At 37.2% G+C, this 20,294-nt stretch overlaps 1 protein-coding gene across 6 annotated transcripts in view; it reads right to left on the bottom strand.

Annotated features, from left to right (window-relative positions):
- Ascc1 (activating signal cointegrator 1 complex subunit 1) overlaps positions 1-20,294 on the bottom strand; it is a 94,974-nt gene that overhangs the window by 72,082 nt on the left and 2,598 nt on the right. For all 6 annotated transcript variants that reach the window (XM_048809297.1, XM_048809296.1, XM_048809291.1 and 3 more), the window contains exons 3-5: positions 19,826-19,925; positions 15,992-16,089; positions 13,293-13,471 (exon numbers count right to left, since the gene is read on the bottom strand). In XM_048809297.1, the coding sequence (XP_048665254.1) occupies positions 13,293-13,471; positions 15,992-16,089; positions 19,826-19,925 (377 nt within the window). The remainder of the gene's footprint in view (positions 1-13,292; positions 13,472-15,991; positions 16,090-19,825; positions 19,926-20,294) is intronic.

Raw genomic sequence — 20,294 nt, 5'->3', positions numbered from 1 at the left:
ATGTACCTACCAACCTACATTTATTCCCAAATACAGACACTGATCACTGTAAATTTTGTGATAGATACAATCAACAACCTAATTCAAGGTAGATTCTCGGGTGCCTCCCCCCACCCAACCCAGGACTAGGGATCAAACCCAGGGCCCTATGGATGCTAGGTGAGAGACACCCCTAGTGCCTCAGCTGCTACTTGATGCCATGTTTTCCCTCATCTCCCTGCTATAATCCATGGGATTATTACAAGTTCTTTGTAGTATAACAAATATTATAATGAGTATAATACCACCTAACGCTTATTCAGCACTAACTATGTGTTGTGCTCTAAACATCTTAAACTTATTAACTAATTCACTCTTCCTGCTAACACTATAAGTACTACTAACTTCCCTACTGTAGAGAAAGCCTCTAAAATATCTATGGGATATATCCCCTCCTGAATATACGGCATACCCTGCTTTCTTTCAATAGGCTCCTAACTGGTACCAGCCTCTGGTATCCGCTCCTTTACCCTTAACACATCCTCCACACTGACCTCACAATTATTTTTCTACAATGCTAAATTTGCCATATTAGTCCCTGCTTAAAATCTTTACAAGTTCCTCACCATCTCTATAAGACCTTCACAACCTGAAGGCCATCTACCTTTCCACTCTTAACTCCCACCTCCTCCCTAGCTATCCACTTTTCACTCTTAACAAACTCCTCACCCTCCCTCAACACCTCATAAGCGCCAAAATGCTCATCACTACCCTCTGCTGACCTGGCACAAACTCCTACCTTTCCTTCAAGACCCCAAGCAGGTGTCACCTCCCTTAGCAAGCCTGTTCCAACGCTACACAGACTCTCCTCTGGATGCCAATGCACTCACCTCCAATAGTACTCACCTCACAATACTGTAAACTATTCTTGGAAACTCTATTTCCCCAACTAAAACTATGGGAATCTTAAAGGCAGAGTCCACTGTTTGTACATAATATGTATGTACTAAATAATATGCAAGCATTAAATTGTCTACCTAGCAAATGGCATGCATTTAATAAAGTATACAAATGAATTAAAAAACAAAAACTTGCTCATAACTACGATCTCATCCAAATGGCAAATACATAAATCATATAAACATCTCCTTTTCCTTTCTTTCTTTTTTTTGGGGGGGGTACTGGGGATTTGGGGATTGAACTCAGGGGCACTCAACCACTGAGCTAAATTCCCAACCCTATTTTTTTTCATCTATTTTTTTAATATATATGTATATATTTTTAGGTGTAGATGGACACAACACAATGCCTTTATTTTTATTTGGTGCTGAGGATCGAACCCGCCCGTGCTAGGCGAGCGCTCTACCGCTGAGCCACAATCCCAGCCCCCCTATTTTTTATTTTATTTAGAAACAGGGTCTCACTGAATTGTTCAGCACCTTGCCATTGCTGAGGCTGGCTTTGAACTCGTGATCCTCCTGCTTCAGCCTCCAAAGTTGCTGGGATTACAGGCATTAGCTACCACTTCTGGGTCCTTTTCTTAATTTTCTACCCAACATCAGAACTCAGAAGTCTCAAGTTTTCTTACAACCAAAGACAATTATATCATCTTCATTCCAAATTAGTTCATAAGATACCTACAAATCCTGCAATTCCCTTTGTGTATGAAGACTCTCAAATTATACATTTAGTATTTATATAGAATTTTCTTCTTCAGTGAACAGTCCTAACCAGGAAAAAATAATCCCATCTGGAGGAGTTGAGGTGGAACCCAGACCTATTAGCCATTTCTGCCAGTGTTAGCCTTCACACTACAATGTGAGCAGAATTATATAGTCTTTGGAGCTATAACCTATTCTGGTTCTCTAGCAGCCTGAGAAGTCCCCTGTTGCTTCAGACAGATCTATAAGCCTTCGGAATGTTCCACCACACACAGTTTTGAATTACTGTTTTTCATTACTGATGCGCTCTCTGCTGGACCCTGCTGTGAGATAAAGTGGAATTATAGCAGCATTACTAGCTATAGGATGATTGAGAGAGATACAGGGCTATAATATACTTCTTGAACCTGCAGACAGTGAGACATCTTTGAATCTTAATGTGACAGTGGAAAGCATGAAAAAATAAGATGCCGTTTATCTGCAGATCACAGAGATGAAAAACACTTTACCAATGTCTGTGAGCAGCTAAATCCCACATTAAATACTCGGGCTTCAGGAACCGAAGCACAGGGATCACAGTGATAATGTCTGTAGTCAAGTAACATTTCTTATATAACTGATGAGCACAAAGGAAGGTAATTTTAGGAAATGATTTTAGAAAAGGTAAATTCAGTTTCCTGGGGTGTCAAGGGTAAGGTCAAGGACAAGCATGTTACAAAGACAGAAAAGAGGCCAGCTACTTGAAAGGAAGAAAAGGAGAAGTTCAAGGAAGGGTGACAGAAAGATAGGATGAGACCTGAGTAGAAAAGCTGTCTACTATAACAAAAATGTGACCTTCACAACAGTATTACACAATGAACACTTACAGCTGCGCTAGGCAGAATTCTCAGAATGAACCCCCAAAACTCTGCTGTGATAATTTACTCCCTCTAATTCTGGGTGGAATCTGTGAATGTGACATCAATCCTATGATTAGGTTATATGGTTCACCTGACCTTAAAGGAGGACGATTATCCCAATGAGTCTGATCTATAGATACATCAACTCTTTAAAAAGCCGAGTCTTTGGTTGGTGGCAAAGACTTGAGACACACACAAGTAAGGTCCTAATAGAAGCCAGGATGGCCATGTGTCAAGGAAACAGGGTCTTCAGATCCATAGGCACAAAGGTAGATGAGGTGGCATACCCCATAATCCCAGCAACTTGGGATGCTGAGGCAGGAAGATTGCAAGTTCAAGGCCAGCCTCAATAACTTAGCAAGGATCTAAACAACTTAGCAAGACTTTGACTCAAAATGAAATATAAAAAGTGTTGGGAGGGGACTGAGGTTGTGGCTCAGAGAAAAAGTGCTCACCTAGCATGCATGAAGCACTGGGTTTAATCCTCAGCACCATATAAAAAAATAAAATAAAGGTATTGTGTCCACCTACACCTAAAAAATAAATATTTTTTTTAAAAAGTGTTGGGGATGTGGCTCAGTGGTAAAGTACCCCTGGGTTCAATCTCCAATACCCCCCCCAAAAAAATTTTTTTAAATCTACAGCTACAAGGACCTAAATTCTGCCAAAACCCTGAATGAACCTAAAAGTAATTCTCCAAAACTTCCAGGTAATACACTAAGCTGCCCAACCTTGAATTCAGCTTTGTGAGACCCTAAGCAGAGACCTCAGTCCAACCCATTGAGTCTTTTGAACAGAACTATAGAATACAGAACTAAGAGATGATAAATGGGTATTATTTTAAGGCTGAGATAATTGTGGTAATTTATATGCAGTAATGGAAAACTCAAAGGGTAGGGTATAAATGTAAACAATAAACTGGCATTTCAACATAAGAACCTTTCACCCCAGAGATTCCCACAAGTATTTGACATATTTAATATGAGCTATAAAGGAGAATAAATTCACCTTCTCAAAAAGAGAGAAAAGGATATCTGAGGAAATAATAGCTGAAAATTACCCAAACCTGAAATGGCATCAGTGAGACAGCAGATTCGAAAGCTCCAGGCCCTCATTCCTCCGCAGAAACACCCAAAAAAATGGCACACACACAAAATTAGCTTTGTGAGACTAGAGACTAGTTAAGACGCTGCCACAACCAAACACACACCTGTCTAAGAAAAAGTCGCACCTGAAAATGGTAGGGAATTCTGGGGCATTTCCACTCACACTCACCCCACCTTGTTCCACTAATGAGAAGCTGCCTCACTTCCACCCTCAGGATAAAAGCAAAAGAGTAGAAACTGCCCAACATTTTGAATCATTTAGGGTATGCCTGAGGACTGGTTTCTATTTCAGCAGACTCGGAGGGCTAATGGGACTCCAGGGCAGAGCAATGGGAATGATGGCAAGGTAAGAGAGCTGCAAACCGGTGGGCACCTGAGGAAAAAAGATCATGAGCAGAGGAATGCAATAAAACAGAGGTTCCAAGAAGCAGGGGAAAGACTCAATGAAATCAAGACATTTAAAAGCAGCTACATGCTAGGCGTGCTGGCACACGCCTATAATCCCAGCAGCTAGGGAGGCTGAGGCAGGAGAATTGCAAGTTCAAAGTCAGCCTCAGCAACTTAGCGAGGCCCTAAACAACTTAGAGAGACCCTGTCTCAAAATGAAGGAGCTGGGGATGTGGCTCAGTGGTTAAGCCCCCTAAAGTTCAATCCCCAGTACCAAAAATATATAAATAAAATAAAATAAGTAATAATACAAGCATCCACATAACACAGGAATTTGAGCAAAAGTAGGCACAAAAAGACCCAGGGAAGATGCAAATTCAGGAAAGATTTGAGAGACAAATCTGAGATAATTTAAGCACCAAAACAATTTTAAAAAGCAATAAATTATAAGTATTTGAAAAAAAGAAAAACCCATTAAATAACACCAATAATAAATATAAAAATTTAAAAGTAAGGGAAGCCAGGTGTGGTGGTGCACACCTGTAATCCCAGCAATTTGGGAGACTGAGACAGGAGGACTGCCATGTTTGAACCAGTTCCACAACTCAGCAACACCCCATCTCTAAATAAACTAACAAAAAGTACGGGGGGTATAGCTTAGTGGTAGGGCTCCCCTATGTACAATACCCAGTACCAAAAAGTGGGGGGGAGCGGAAGAGGATGAGCAGAGAAGGGCCTGGGGAATATGGCTCAATGGTGCAAGCCTGGCATGTTGAAGGTCCTGGGTTCAATCCCCAGCACTGTAAAAATATAAATAAATAAGGGGAAAGGAAGGTCACCTCCTTACCGAATAGTACAGAAAGCTGAGTACTAAATATGGAGTAGAACTCTAGAGTAAGACAATAATCATTTTACAATGAAGATGGATCAGGCAAGAATCATCTTTGGATGCTAAACCCAAGAGGAGATGTTGATCAAGATAAAGATATCTGCATGGCCTTGAGCATCTCCCTACTGACTGCTTGTTAGTTGCAAAGACAGAAGTAAAACATAGTTACTATACTTAGAAGAAACTGGGCAACATCTTCGCTCAGTGTAACATCACCTATGAAATCAGACAGATGGTTATCATTCTATGTCCCTAAAATATGATAGCCTGAGGACACAATGCCATCTATATAGAACTCTACTAAGAACAAATAAATTTAAGCTAAACATGAGAAAGCATAAAATAAACACAAAATTTAGGGGAAAAAAGTTGAAGGGGATTGTATTCTTTGAAACTGTTAATTGCATAAAATTCACCAAGACTATGAAAATGTTCCTAGTATAAGAAGATAATAAGATGCCAGGCACAGTGGTACACATCTGTAATCCCAGTGACTGGGGAGGCTGAAGCAGGAAGATCCCAAGTTCTAGGCCAGTCTCAACAACTTATCAAGGTTCTATCTTAAAATAAAAAGGGGATTGGGATGTAGCTAAGTGGTAGAGTATCTCTGGATTCAATCCCCAGTTTTACACACACATACACACACACACACAGATTAAAGAGATTCAAAACTACACACAGGCTAGGAGTGTACCTCAGTGGTAGAGAACTTACCTATCCTGTATGAGAACCTGGGTTTAACCCTAGCACTGCAGAAACACATACAAAAACACTACATGCATTGGCTGACCTGACTCTGGATCTTATACTAGATGGGAGAAATGCTATAAAAGACAGTATTAGATCACAATGGCATTAGCACATATGGGTATTCCTTATACTATCTTTTTACAACTTTCTATAAATTTGAAATTTGTTCCAATAAGGGGTGGGGGAGAAAGGCAGATAGATTATACACAGAAAACAAAGAATGACTACAAATTTATTAACAGAAACTAGGATAAACAATAAAAAAAAAAACCCTCAATTCATAACTAGGCATGGTGGCACATGCCTATAATCCCAGCTACTTAGGAAACTGAGGTAGGAGGATCACAAGTTCAAAGAAAAACTACGTAATATAGAGAGACCATGTCTTAAAATAAAAAATGAAAAGGCCTAGGGATATAGCTCAGTGCCTAAGCACCCCTGGGTTCAATCCCCAGACCATGAAAAAAAAAAATAGGAAGAGAGAGAAAGATGGTAGATTTAAACCTACCCATAGCTAGAACTACATTAAATGTAAATGGCTTAATCACTCCAGCTAAAAGGCAGAGATTCTGGAGGCTAAGTTTTTTGTTTGTTTGTTTGTTTGTTTTTGTGGTGCTGGGGATTGAACCCAGGGCCTTGTGCATATGAGGCAAGCACTCTATCAACTGAGCTATATAACCAACCAAGGCTAAGATTTTAAAACAAAGAAACATATCCAAAACCAATATGATGTCATCTATAAGAAGGTTTTTGCATATAAAGGTACAAATATGTTAAAATGGATGGAAATATATATATATATTGCAACTTAGCAAGGCCCTAAGAAACTCAACAAGACTTTCTCTAAATTAAATTATATATAATATGTAGATACTGATCAAATGAAATCTGCAATAGCTATATTAACATCAGAAAAAAGTAGACTTCAGAACAATGCAGAGATAAAGAAAAAATTCATAATTCTAAAAGCATCATTTCATCAAGAGAACATGAAAAAATCAATAGACTGAAAAGAAGTAGGTGAATTCACAATTATTATCAGAAACTAGCTAGAAATTTTAACATTTCTCTCTCAGAAATTAATAAGCAAATAGAAAAGAAATATAGTTACAGAAGACACAATGATAAAGGATTATAGGATATTATATGGACCGTAGTTTTGTTTTGCTTTGTTTTGGTTTAGCTTTTTTGATTTTTGCAGTACTGGGAATCAAACCCAGGGCCTTACACATGCTAGGCAAGCACTCTACTGATGAATTAGGTTATGAGGATGGAGCCCCCTGATGGGCTAGAGCTCCCTTCCTCTCCAATAGTCCCTCTGCCCCACCTTATGAAGATGTCCATCTGCAAGCCAGAAACCAAACTGGCTGGCATCTCATCTTGGACTTTCCAGCCTGCAATATTGTGAGGAATAAATTTGTTGTTTAAGCCACCCAGTCTGTAGGATTACTGTTAAAGCATTCCAGAATGAGTACGACAAACACCTGACTCAGAAACATCAGAATACACATCTTTTTCAAGGTATAGAACATTTACCAAGACAGATCATATTCTGGACCAGAAAATGGGTCTAAATGCATTTGTAAGACTATAGAAAAATAAACCGAATGCTAGCTAACTAGGAGAATTAGATTAGAAATCAAAAATTAATATGAAAAGCTCCAATTGTTTCTAAGGTAACACATAGATCAAAAAAGGATCACAAAACTAGAAATATTAGAAAATATTTGTAACTACATGAAAATACAATATATCCAAATTTGGAGGATAAGAGGTAACATGCAGAGAGAAAAAAAAAGCTTTAAATGCTTACACTAGGAAGAAATGTTTCATATTAATGATTTAAGTTTCTTCATTAAGAAGAAAAAAAGACCAAATTAAGACAAAGCTAAGCAGAAGAAATACAGTAATAAAGATAAAAGCAGAAATAAATGAAATAGAAAAGAAACAGAGAAAAATTAAACCAAAACCAGGTTTTTCAAAAGGACCAATATAGTTGATAAACATCTAAACAGACAAAACTGGAATACTAGCCAGGCCTGGTGATACAAACCTGTAGTTCCAGCGGCTCGGGAGACTAAGGCAGGAAGATCACGAGTTCAAAGCCAGCCTTAGCAACTTAGCAAGGCCCTAAGCAACTCAACAAGACTCTTTCTAAATTAAATATATTTTTTAAAAAAGAGGTGGGGATGTGGCTCAGTGGTTAAATGCCCCTGGGTTCAATCCCTAGTCCTCAAAAAAAAATAAAAAGAATTGGAATAAGAAAGGATAAAATTACCAATATCAATGAAAAAAGGGATATCACTACAGAGTTTGTAGACATTAAAGGACAAAAAAGAACAACTTTATTCCAGTAAGTCTCAAAATCTTAAACAAATGGAAAGACACAAACTACCAGAGCACATTCAAGAAACAGATAACTGGGCTGGCTCAATGGTAGAGCACTACCTTGCATGTGTATGGCACTGGGTTCAATCCTCAACACGACATAAAGATAAATAAGTAAAATAAAGGTATTGTGTGCATCTAAAACTGAAAGTATTAAATAAATAAATGTTATTAAAAAAAAAAAAAGAAACAGATAACTAATAGGGGAGCATGGCTCACTGGTAGAGCCCTTGCCTAGCATACACAATGCTATAGGTTCAATTCCCAGGACTGCTTAAAAAAAAAAAATAACTAGAACCGTACAAAACCAATTAAAGAAGTTAGATTCGCAATTTAAAACTTTCTTGTAAACCAGGCATGGTGGCGCATGCCTGTAATCCCAGCAGCTCAGGAGGCTGAGGCAGGAGGATCAAGAGTTCAAAGCCAGCCTAAATAAAAGTGAAGCACTAAGCAACTCAGTGAGACCCTGTCTCTAAATAAAATGAAAAAAAAAAAAAAATAGGGCTGGGGATGTTGCTCAGTGGTTGAATACCCCTAAATTCAATCCCCCTATACTCCCACACACACACACACACACACACACAAAAAAAAACTTTCTTGCAAAACTCCCAAATTTTGTTTGCTTCACTGATGAATTCTATCAAACATTTTTAAAAGAAATAGTATCTATACAAACTCTCTAATAAAATACAAGGCACCGTTCCCAATTCATTTTACTCATCTGATTTTGAATCAGTCAGTCAGTATTATCTTGTTATCAAAACCACAGGAATGGACAAAGGATGGTTGACAGGTACCAGGGTGCAAATGAACAGGAGAAATAACTTCTAATATTCTACATAACAGTGTTATAACTATGGTTGACAATTTTTAACTGAATATTTCAAAATAAGTAGTAGAAAGGATTCTGAAGGTTTCCAAAACAAAGATGTAATACATGTAAGAAATGACAGACTGACAGTTAGATGATTTAACTATTATATACTGTGCACCACACATTGAACTTTATACTACACACTATGAATATGTTCAATTATTATCAATGAAAAATAAAAATGTTTTTGCCAAGCATGGTGGCACACATCTGTAATCCCAGCAACTCAGGAAACTGAAGCAGGAGGAGCACAAGTTCAAGGTCAGCCTTGGCAACTTAGATACCTTGTCTCAAATAATCCAATCAATAAATGGGCCAAGGACCTGAACAGATACTTCTCAGAAGAGGATATACAATCAATCCACAAATTTAGGAAAAAATGTTCATCATTTTTGTTCATTATTCTCTAGCAATTAGAGAAATTCAAATCAAAACTACTCTAAGATTTCACCTCACTCCTATCAGAATGGCAGCTATTATGAAGACAAACAACAATAAGTGTTGGCGAGGATGTGGGGGAAAAAGGTACACTCATACAGTGCTGGTGGGACTGTAAATTGGTGCAGCCAATATGGAAAGCAGTACGGAGATTCCTTAGAAAACTGGTAATGGAACCACCATTTGACCCAGCTACCCCTCTCCTAGGTCTACACCCAAAGGACTTAAAAACAGCATACTACAGGAACAAAGTTGGAGAACTTACACTATTAAGACCAGAAGACTTACTATAAAGCTAGAGTAACAAGACTGTATAGTATTAGTATAAAATAAATACATGAATAAAGTCCAGAAATAGGCCCACAAAAACAAAGTCATTTGATTTCTGACAAATAAACCAAAGTTATCAAAGGTGAAATTAGAGTTGTTTCAAGAAATGGCGCTGGAACAAATAGACACATAAGCAAAAAAGTGAAACTCAAACTTACTCTTCACCATACATGAAAATTAACTCAAAAGGAATCAAAAGCCTATATATAAAAGTTAAAACATAGGTTTGTCATGTTTAGATTTAAGAAAAAACCTTGATAACTTTGTGATAAAGGTGTTTTGTTTTTGTTTTTTTAATTGTAGTTAGACACAATACCTTTATTTCACTTATTTATTTTATGTGGTGCTGAGGATCAAACCCAGGGTATTCCACATGCAAGATGAATGCTCTACTGCTGAGCCATAACCTCAGCCCATGATAAAAGTTTTTTAGACACATAAAAAGCATAAACAATTTTAAAAAATGGACTCCATCAAAATTAAAATTTTCTGTTTTTAGCTAGCAGTGGTGATGCATACCTGCAATCCCAGGTACTTGGGAGACTAAGGTAGCAAGACCACTTGAGCCGGTGAGTTTGAGGCCAGACTGGGCAGCAAAACAAGACCCCATCTCCTGCCTTCCCCTCCAAAAAGAGTTGTTACCCTTTTCCCCTGTCTTTTTTTTTTTTTTTATTTTTTATTGTTGGCTGTTCAAAACATTACATAGTTCTTGATATATCATATTTCACACTTTGATTCAAGTGGGTTATGAGCTCCCATTTTTACCCCATATACAGATTGCAGAATCACATCAGTTACACATCCATTGATTTACATATTGCCATACTAGTGTCTGTTGTGTTCTGCTGCCTTTCCTATCCTCTACTATCCCCCCTCCCCTCTCCCCTCTTCTCTCTCTGCCCCCTCTACTGACATTCATTTGTCCCCCTTGTATTATTTTTCCTTCCCCTGTCTTAAGTAAGGGAATAAAGAGAACTTCCCTATTTTAAAGATGATAAAACTCCATCGGAGATGTCAGGTGAGATTCAGAGGAACCAAAACAGACCAAATGCAACACGGGAAACAATTGCTACTTTTGTGAACAACTCCATATGTTCTTCAAAACTTCTAGAAGGAAACTCACCTAAACTGGCGGTCTAAGTTTAAAGTAGTACTAGAAAATGCCTACAGGCTTTTATAGCTATCTGCTGTCATTCTATTATCACTAAAATCCCTTCCATATAACGTAGATAATGGTCCCTTACTTAGTTCCTCTTTTATGCTGTGCTTATTTCCTCCTGTTATCAGTACCTGATGTAAAAGCAAAAAGCAGGCCATGCCAGTATGCAGTCTTCCTAAAAGCAGGAAGGAAGTACTTCAGACTGATTAAGGCATGACATTTATGGATAATCTCATTCAGGCCAAATTAAAGTAATCTTTCCAATATTTGTTCTGTGTCAGCCCATTCCAGCAGCCAAAAAAATGAGAAAATAAAAGTGAGCATACACTTAATACAAAGAGAAAAAAAAGACTAATTTATTTCAATTCAATTGTCTCATAATGAGGTATCTGTAACGTTCCAAAGAATATTCAACTGGTGAGTATTTACAAGATAAAATAATTTCAAAACTTTCAAGCCTCTGCCCACCAAAAACTAATAGCAGCCTATATGACACTTCAATGTTCCTGATCTACCCAACCTTCCATTACCACCAAGAATGAAATCATCTCTTGGGGTTTTTTTTTTTGATACCAGGTATTGAACCCAGGGATACTTAACCACTAAACCACATTCTCAGACCTCTTTTATTTTTTATTTAAAGGCAGGGTCTTGCTGAGTTGCTTAGGTCCTCACTAAATTGCTGAGGCTCACTTTGAACTTGAAATCTGTCTCAGCCTCCAGAATTGCTGGGATTACAAGTGTGCACCACCATGCCCAGCCGAAATCATCTTGCTTTGAAAAATGATGTTCTGATGATTCACTTTTTATAACATCCACATTTCTCTACATATTTGAGCATTTGACTTATAGCTATGGCCTTGTTTTAGCACCTGAATGCCACGTTAGTCACTTAAAAATGGGTCATACAAACCAGGCACGGGGTAATGCCTGTAATCCCAGCAATTCACAAAGCTGAGGCAAGAGGATCACAAGTTCAAGGTCAGCTTCACAATTTAGCAAAACTATCTCAAAAACGAAAAATAAAAGGACCAGGGATGAAGTTCAGTGGTAAAGTGCCTGTAAGTTCAATCCTCAAGGTAAAAACCTTGTAAGAATGGTAATACCAAGTATTAACAAAAGTAGGAAAAAGAAACTCAAAACTCTAATTTGAAGTATAAGGTTCTATAAAATTTCCTGAAGGTAATTTATATGTATACATAAAAAAAATCTCAAACACACATACTCTTTCTGTAGAATTTAAGTAAGTACGTAGATCATAATGTATGGAGATTACTCATTATAGCAATTATTTATAATAAGAAGAAAATAGAAATTAACATAATAGAAACATAAAATAAAGGTTAAACAGTTACATATCTGTATAATGAAACAAAAAAAAAAAAAAATCAAGCCATCTGAGCCAGGCATGGAGGCACACATCTGTAGTCCCAGACTTGGGAAGTTGAGGTGAATCACCTGAATTTACAACTTTAAGCTTGAGCAACATATTGAAACCCCAACTCAAAATATAAAATCAATTCATCTGAATAACTGAAAAATCAGATGATGATGATGATTTTAATTATCACTGAAATAATTTCCTTCCTAGTCTCCAAAAAGAAAGCAAAATATTAAGGTTTTTGTTCAATAATAAAATAATGTTCATGATATAATACTATGTTTCAAAAATGCAGAACATAAAATCATGTATAAGCCAACTTTTATCTTTTAAATATGAGTGTACAAACACACTGATACATATACATATATTTGAAAAAAATATGCCACAATACCATCTCTTAGAGGTAGGTTACAGATCATTTTTTATTAGTATTTTCTATAATAAGCTATATTATTTCCATACTTTCTTTTTAATTGATGAACTTTTATTTTTTCATTTAGATGGGGTCTGTGTTACCCAAAACCTGAACTCAGATTCTCCAGCTTGCCAGCCTCCCAAGTAGCTGGAACTATAGGCACATACCACCATGTCCATCTTAACTTCATTTTTTAAATCAACTAAAACTATATTCAAAAGGAATTTTAAAACTTGTTTTTAAATCTGGATTATCTGTTATTATTATCCTAGTCATAAGCACTTCACTGTTTACATATTCATGACAATTTTTTTCTCTTCAGAAGTGAGAACTGAACCCAGGGGCAGTCTACCACTGAGTCACATCGCCAGCCATTTTCATTTGTTTGTTCTAAGTCTGAGATGGGGTTTCACTAAATTGTTGAGGCTGGCCTCAAAATTCTGACCCTTCTGCCTCAGCCTCCCAAGTAGCTTGAGATTATAGGCATGTGCCACTTGCTCCCCAGCTCCCAGAAATAGTTACTTTTCATGGTGAGAGAAGTTTGTGTCTTTCTGCTTATTTCAATTATGAACCATTTTTATATTTTTTTATATTGACTTTTTCTTTTAGCTTTTTGTTTTGCTTACTGCTTACCATGGAACACTTTTCCAGCACTTCTTCCTGGAACTTCAGGAATCCTTCTTGAACTTCAGTTTCATTGAGGAAAAAGGCAAGAAAGTGAGTGAAGGGCTGTTTTCTTCTAAAAGTGTCTAAAAGAACATCAATCCGAGTTCGGGCTGAAATTACACCATTTCGATGTTGGCCAGTGATCACTGCAAGCAAAGAAAAGTGAAAACACTTGAAGGCCACCAGCTTGGGATAGAGATCATCTCTAGGGAACTAAAAAGGTTCTGAATGTGCATATACATCTGAACAGGGACAGGGCCAAAGCCAAGAAAACTACTAATAAATTCAATCTGAGCAGAATGAAGTTTAAAAATAGAGTATATTGAAGAGTCATGGTGGTACACACCTATAATCCCAGCTACTCAGGAGGCTGAAGCAGAAGGATCACAAGTTTGAGGACAGCCTGTGCAACTCAGAGAGACCCAATCTTAAAATTAAAAAGGGAGATGGGAATCTAGTTCAGTGGTAAAATATTTGTTTAGTATGCATGAGGCCATGGGGTCTTTCCCAGTATCAAAAAAAAAAAAATGGGCTGGGGATGTGGCTCAAGCGGTAGCGCGCTCGCCTGGCATGTGTGCGGCCTGGGTTCGATCCTCAGCACCACATACAAACAAAGATGTTGTGTCTGCCAAAAACTAAAAAATAAATATTAAAATTCTCAAAAAAAAAAGGGCGGGGGGGGCTGGAGTGGTGGCTCAGTGGTAGAGCTGAGCTCACCTAGTACATGCAAGGCCCTGGGTTCAATCCTCAGCACCACATAAAAACAAATGAATAAAATAAAAGTATTGTGTCCAACTACAACTAAAGAATAAATATTAAAAAAAAAAAAGAGGATCTTTAAGACCAACAAATGAAGTAGAAAAATGAGTTCAATACCTACAAAGCAAACCTTAAACATTGCTAATAGGCAAATAAAATAGTATAGCTGATATGGGAAAGTTTGACAGTTCCTTTAAAAAATTAAACACAGAATTACCATATGACCCAGCAATTCCCCTCCTGGGAACACCTACCATAAGTAAAAATAGATGTTCAATCAGGCACAATAGTGTACACCTGTAATTTCACTGTATCAGGAGGCTGAGACAGGAGGATTGCAAGTTAGAGGCCAGTTTGGCAATTTAGCAAGACCCCGTTTAAAAAAACAAAAATTTTTTTAAAGGGCTGGAAATAGAGCTCAGTGGTAGATCATTCCTGGGATTCAGTCCCCAGTACCAAAAAAAGAAAAAAAAATTCTTTTTTTTTAACTTAAGCTTTAGAGAAAAAGTTAAGTTTTTATACTTACAATTCTAATAAAACAAGTATTTATTTTAATAAAAGTCCTTCCAAGATATTAAAAGTTCTTATACTAGAGTTTGTTTACTATACCAAATGACCAGCAAAAACTCTGTCCTGTACTACTCAATATGAGAACCCACATACAACAAGCTAAATTAAATAGAAGTAAATAAATTAAAAATTTGGTTTCTCAGTCACTTCAGCCATATTTCAAGTACTCATAGTCACATGCCAAGGGCTCCTGTTTGTACAGTGTAGATATAGAACATTCTGGTCATCGAAGAAAATTCTTTTGAACAACATTACTCTAAAAGCAACTGCTAGTTATCTGTCAAGATAATTATTCTTACACAGCACAAAATGAAAAGAATATTCGTAATTTTTTTCTGCCAAAATGTAATAAATCTCTTGAGTGTTTATGAAAAATGGATTACTAGTAGCTAGGTATGGGGGCATGTACCTACAGTCCCAGCACTGGGAAGACTGGCTGAGCCAGGGGCATCACCAGAGCACAGGGAGTTGAGACTAGCCTGGGCAACACAGCAAGACCCCATCTCAAAAAAAAAAGAAAGAAAATAGATTATTGGAGGCTACTGTCCTTTTTGATTCTGAAAAAAACCCTGTCATTTTAGAATGAGTTTTTTAATATGTTGTCTCTACAGTGCCTCTCAAAGCCACTGAAAACAAAAGTTTGGGCCTTTAATTCACAATAACACTTAGTACAGACATTTTATGGCTTGATTTACATCAATGAACTGTTTTTGCTCATCTGAGCAATATTTGAAACAGATTATGTTATTTTCATCATTACTCTTATGATTTCCTTCCTAGTTTACAAAACAAGATTAAAAACCTTTATAGAGAACACACATTAAAAGGGTTGAACTGGGCCGGGGTTGTAGCTCAGTGGTGTAGTGCGTTTGCCTCTCATGTTTGAGGCACTGAATTTGATCCTCAGCACCACATTAAAAATAAGGAAATACAAGAATGGTATTATGTCCATCTACAACTAATATATTTTTTTTAAAAAAGGGTTGAACTTTGTTTCATATTCTCTTATCTCACTGGTTTTTCTGTAGGTCTAACTTGAAACAATTCACAAATTCCATTTCAAGTTACCAAAGCATAAAAGAAATCTAATGCACAAGGACATCTAGAAGCTTCAGTTTATCAGCACATGGTCGAGTATAAAGTCAAGGCCCTGGTATTAAATCTGAAGGAGGATGTCTATATCTCTTCTCATTTGGAAGATTGATACTGATCTATCATAAAAAGGCCAATTGCTACTGGATCCTAGAGAATAAAGTCCCTGAACACCTCAGTTCAATTACATTACTCCATTCAGGTGCAAAAGTGATTACAAACGTAACACACATACTGAGCCTTACCTATTTCTCCCTCTTGTCCAGGTTTAGGGATGCTAATAGAAGTTTTGGTCTCCATTTCTATTTTCTTCCTAGTGTCCCCTCTCTTTCCAACTATATGCCTGTAATTAAAAAAAAAAAAAATTTAACAGAGTCAAATTAAATCAAAATGTTCCAAAATAAGAAATCCTAGCTGTTTTAAACTGTGTGACCAAAGATACTCTTAAAGGAAAATCCTTCAGTAAAAGCTCTATTTTTTATTATAATTTTGATTATGATTTTTTATTATGAGTCATCTAGCTTCGTAGAACATGCTACATTACACTCACTGGCAAAATGATGCTATCGCTAATACAAGGTATAGGTACAATAACCATGCCCAACCCTTGTTTGCTGAAAATTAGATTCAAAATCTGGGTCTGTGGCACAATGAAAAGAACTCTGGCATAGTCTCAAAGGGCACTTTCAGCGTTCAACAGGTCTACAATTTGAGGGAGTAGAATCTTGTCCATTTTGGAGAACAAATTAACCATATTATGAGTTTGTCCTAAGGGAATTATCCTTTATTTATTAAATAAGGGTAATAAGCTTAGCAAAAAACAAGGTTCACCATTCAGGATAGATTCAAAAGCACAAAGAGTAAACACATGACCCTCAAGCTAAATTCATCATATAGACATGTTTTATTTAGGACATTTCATATAAAATATACATATTTGCAAGTTCTTGAGAAAAACTAGAAGATCTGACAACTCATGGCAACAATGGCCAATTCTTGAACACCCCCCTAAACAGGAGACACAAGCTATCATAATCCCCACCATTCCCTACGATCTTTCATTTACCCCACCTCTATCACTTACTGATTCATTTACTTACTTGTCTAGCCTCTTTATATAAATAAGCCTGACAATCTAGGGTTATCTTCTGGAGCCCACAGTAATCAGATGTGTCAAAGTGAATGAGACCATGAATCTCAGGAGAGAAGTTTCAGAATCTATGAAGTACTAAGAGACCATTCCCCAGGACCATAACATTAAGGTAAAGAGCTCCCTGTTAACAACTTATTTCAACTTCTAAGATTTCATATGATTTCATTATACAACCAATACTATGGGTGACTTATATCCTGGTAGTAGCGGGTGTTGAACCTGGGGCCTCATACATGCTAGGCTATAACATTTTCTCATTAGTTTTTACATAGGATAACCAAGTCTAATTATTTCCATTAAGATCTACTCTGTTTTTTAATTTTTTCATTTGTTCTTTTTAGGTTTACATGACAATGTAAATGTATTTTGACGTATCATACATACATGGAATATAACTTCCCATTCTTGGTACTCGACGTGGAGATTCACTGGTCATGTATTCATATATGAACACAAGAAAGTTATACCCAATTCATTTTTCTTCCTCCTATTCCCATCCCTTCCCTACTCTGGTTTTTTTATTTTTTGTTTCTGTTTTATTTTTTTGTTTTTTTTTCCAAATAAGACATTAGGTTGTGGATGTAGCTCAGTGGGGAGCTCATCTAGCATGTACAAGGCCCTGGGTTCAATCCCCAGCATCACACACACACAAAAAAAAAAAAAAACAATGAAGAAGTTTAAAAATAGGATTGAAATTTCTTTAAACAAGCTCCTGTTTGTTGATATGTGGCTAGCAGACAAGCCTATTATAAACTGTAGTTGGCTCAAACTGTCAATAATAGTTTAGACTTCACTACCTTAAAAAAGGAAGTAGTTGAAGTCAGAGGCTTTAGAGGGCTGTGTTTGTGGCTCAGTGGTAGAGCGCTCACCTAGCACGTGTGAGGCACTGGGTTCTATCTCTCAGCACTACCTTAAAAAAATAAATAAATAAGCTGGGCAGAGTGGCGCCTGTGATCCCAATGGCTCAGGAAGCTGAGACGGGTGAATCATGAGTTCAAAACCAGCCTCAGCAACAAGGCACTAAGCAACTCAGTGAGACCCTTTCTCTAAATAAAATACAAAATAGGGCTGGGGATGTGGCTCAATGGTTGAGTGCCCCTGAGTTTAATCCCCAGTAACCCTCGCCAAAAAAACAAAACATAAAAAAGGATTTAGCAGAGCCAACATCTGATCTAATAGGCAAGTCATCTAGAATATAATGAGGACTTAGAATATATGGATTCAAAAGATCAAGTTAGAATCAGATTTCTAAGGAATTTTTATACATCTTAGAGGTAGGACACATATACATTAAGACACATGACACTGATTTTGTCAGGAAACTCAGTTACAATTTTGTAAAATCATGTTTCTTAGGGAAAAATGTTAGCATAGCCTGAAAAGAAAGGGAGGAGTCAGGGTTAGCTTTGGTTTCCTATTGGCCACATTCCAGAATTTAATCCTAAATAGGTATTTCAAAATGCTCTCAAGGTTGATGAAAATGAAACTATGCTGGTTGGCAATTAAGTGTATGAGTCCACATTTGTAGATCTCCTCCCAGAATAGATCTACTTCATTTGGTATAACACAGAAAACACAATAATAACTTATGTATGTCCTAGACCAGTTTATGTTCAAAGGTATAAGACTAAAAGTCAGCCACGAGTTGACAATATTCTTTTTTTTAAACAGATACATTTTTAATACCTTTATTGTATTTATTCATTTTTATGTGGTACCGAGGATCAAACGCAGTGCCTCACACATGCTAGGCAAGTGCTCTACCACTGAGCCATAACTGCAGCCCAAGTTGACAATATTCTATTAGTGGTTAATATGGAACAGAATATGGGCAAACATGCATGCAAGCAAGCACAGACTGCAGTGATCACAAACTTCCAAGCAATTTATAAAGATGATCCCGGGGCGGCAGGTGCAGCTCTGTGGTAGAGTGCTTGCCTGGCATTCACAAAGCCCTGTGTTCAAGATTATCTGCACTACAAAAAGGAAAAAAAGAAGGGGCTGGCGATATATAGCTCAGTTGGTAGAGTGCTTGCCTCGCATGCACAAGGCCCTGGGTTCAATCCCCAGCACAAAAAAAAACAAGGAAAAAAAGAAAACCCTGGAAAAAGCATAGCAGTCGTTTCATTAGGAGTTAATTGTTCAGACATGTTCTTTCCCTCAAGAAGCTTCCCACCTAATGAAGGAGACATCACATAGCACACAAATAAATACAAACACAGATTGTGATAATGCCATAAAGGAAAAGTAGAATTGTTATGAAAACAGTAGAGAAATCAATGTGGATGACAGGGATGACTTCTCTAAGGAAGGAGAATATAACTGGGTGAGAAAAAGGAAAGTTTCTAAGGCAAAAGAAACAGCATATTCAAAAGTTCTAAGGTAGAAAGGAGAACTGAAGAAAACCAGATGGGTATAAGCCAAAGACAGGAAAAGAGTGGTATGAACTAAGACTAAAAAAATAAGAGTCTCTTAAGTCATGCTCAAGATTTTGGCCACTACTCTAATTCCATCTTCAATGGAAAACCACTGATGGATTTTAAGCAGAGGTGGTAAAATGATCCTGTCTTTTAAAAATGATCATTCAACCCTCAATGTGAAAAACTGACTTGGAAGAGTAAGAACCAATGTGTAAAAACCAAAATGGGTTATTTTAAGAAATCCACAGGAAAGGCAGAAAGGGTAGCAATGAGGACAATGATAAGTGGTAAATTCAAAGGATATTTAAGAGGTAAAATCAACAGGAAGTGGCAATATACATGGTAGATAAGATTAATCTATAATCAGGCCTTTGACGTTTTAGGACATAAAATACTATTTTATCATTAAGCAAACATGGTTTTAAGTGTGGAAGATGAGAGTCAGCTTCCTGCTGAGTTTCCTGGAAATGCCACCCTGTGATCAGCTAGGGACTTCATTCACTCACTTGTAGAGCAGGCTGGGAGCACTCACGGTAGACCGGAATCCTTGCGGGGTCTGCTCCACCTCATAGGCATCACAGGGCTCATCAGCATACTCCATTGCATCTGCAGAGAAACCACAACAACTCTTCAGAAATGCTGTTGCTGCTTCTCCCCAGCTGTCAATCTCTCTCAGGATTTTAAAAACACAAAGCACAGGCATTAAGAATATCCCAACACATTACATCACAGAACACTGCTCTGATGGTCTTCCTGACCTGCTCTTATAAGAAATGAAAATGTTTTTTAATAAATGACTATTTTATATCTGTCAGTCTTGGAACCTTATACATATACCAGTATTTAACCATTTTCTCTTAAAAAGCTAAGACACAAGGGCTGGGAATATAGCTAAATGGTACAGTGCTTGCCTAGCATGTGCAAGGCCCTAGGTTTGATTTCCAGTACCACAAAAAAAAAAAAAAAAAAAAAAAA

Source organism: Marmota marmota, unplaced genomic scaffold (genome assembly GCF_001458135.2).
Source record: "Marmota marmota marmota unplaced genomic scaffold, marMar, whole genome shotgun sequence".
NCBI lineage: Eukaryota > Metazoa > Chordata > Mammalia > Rodentia > Sciuridae > Marmota > Marmota marmota.
This window is presented reverse-complemented; position numbering and strand designations above follow the sequence as displayed.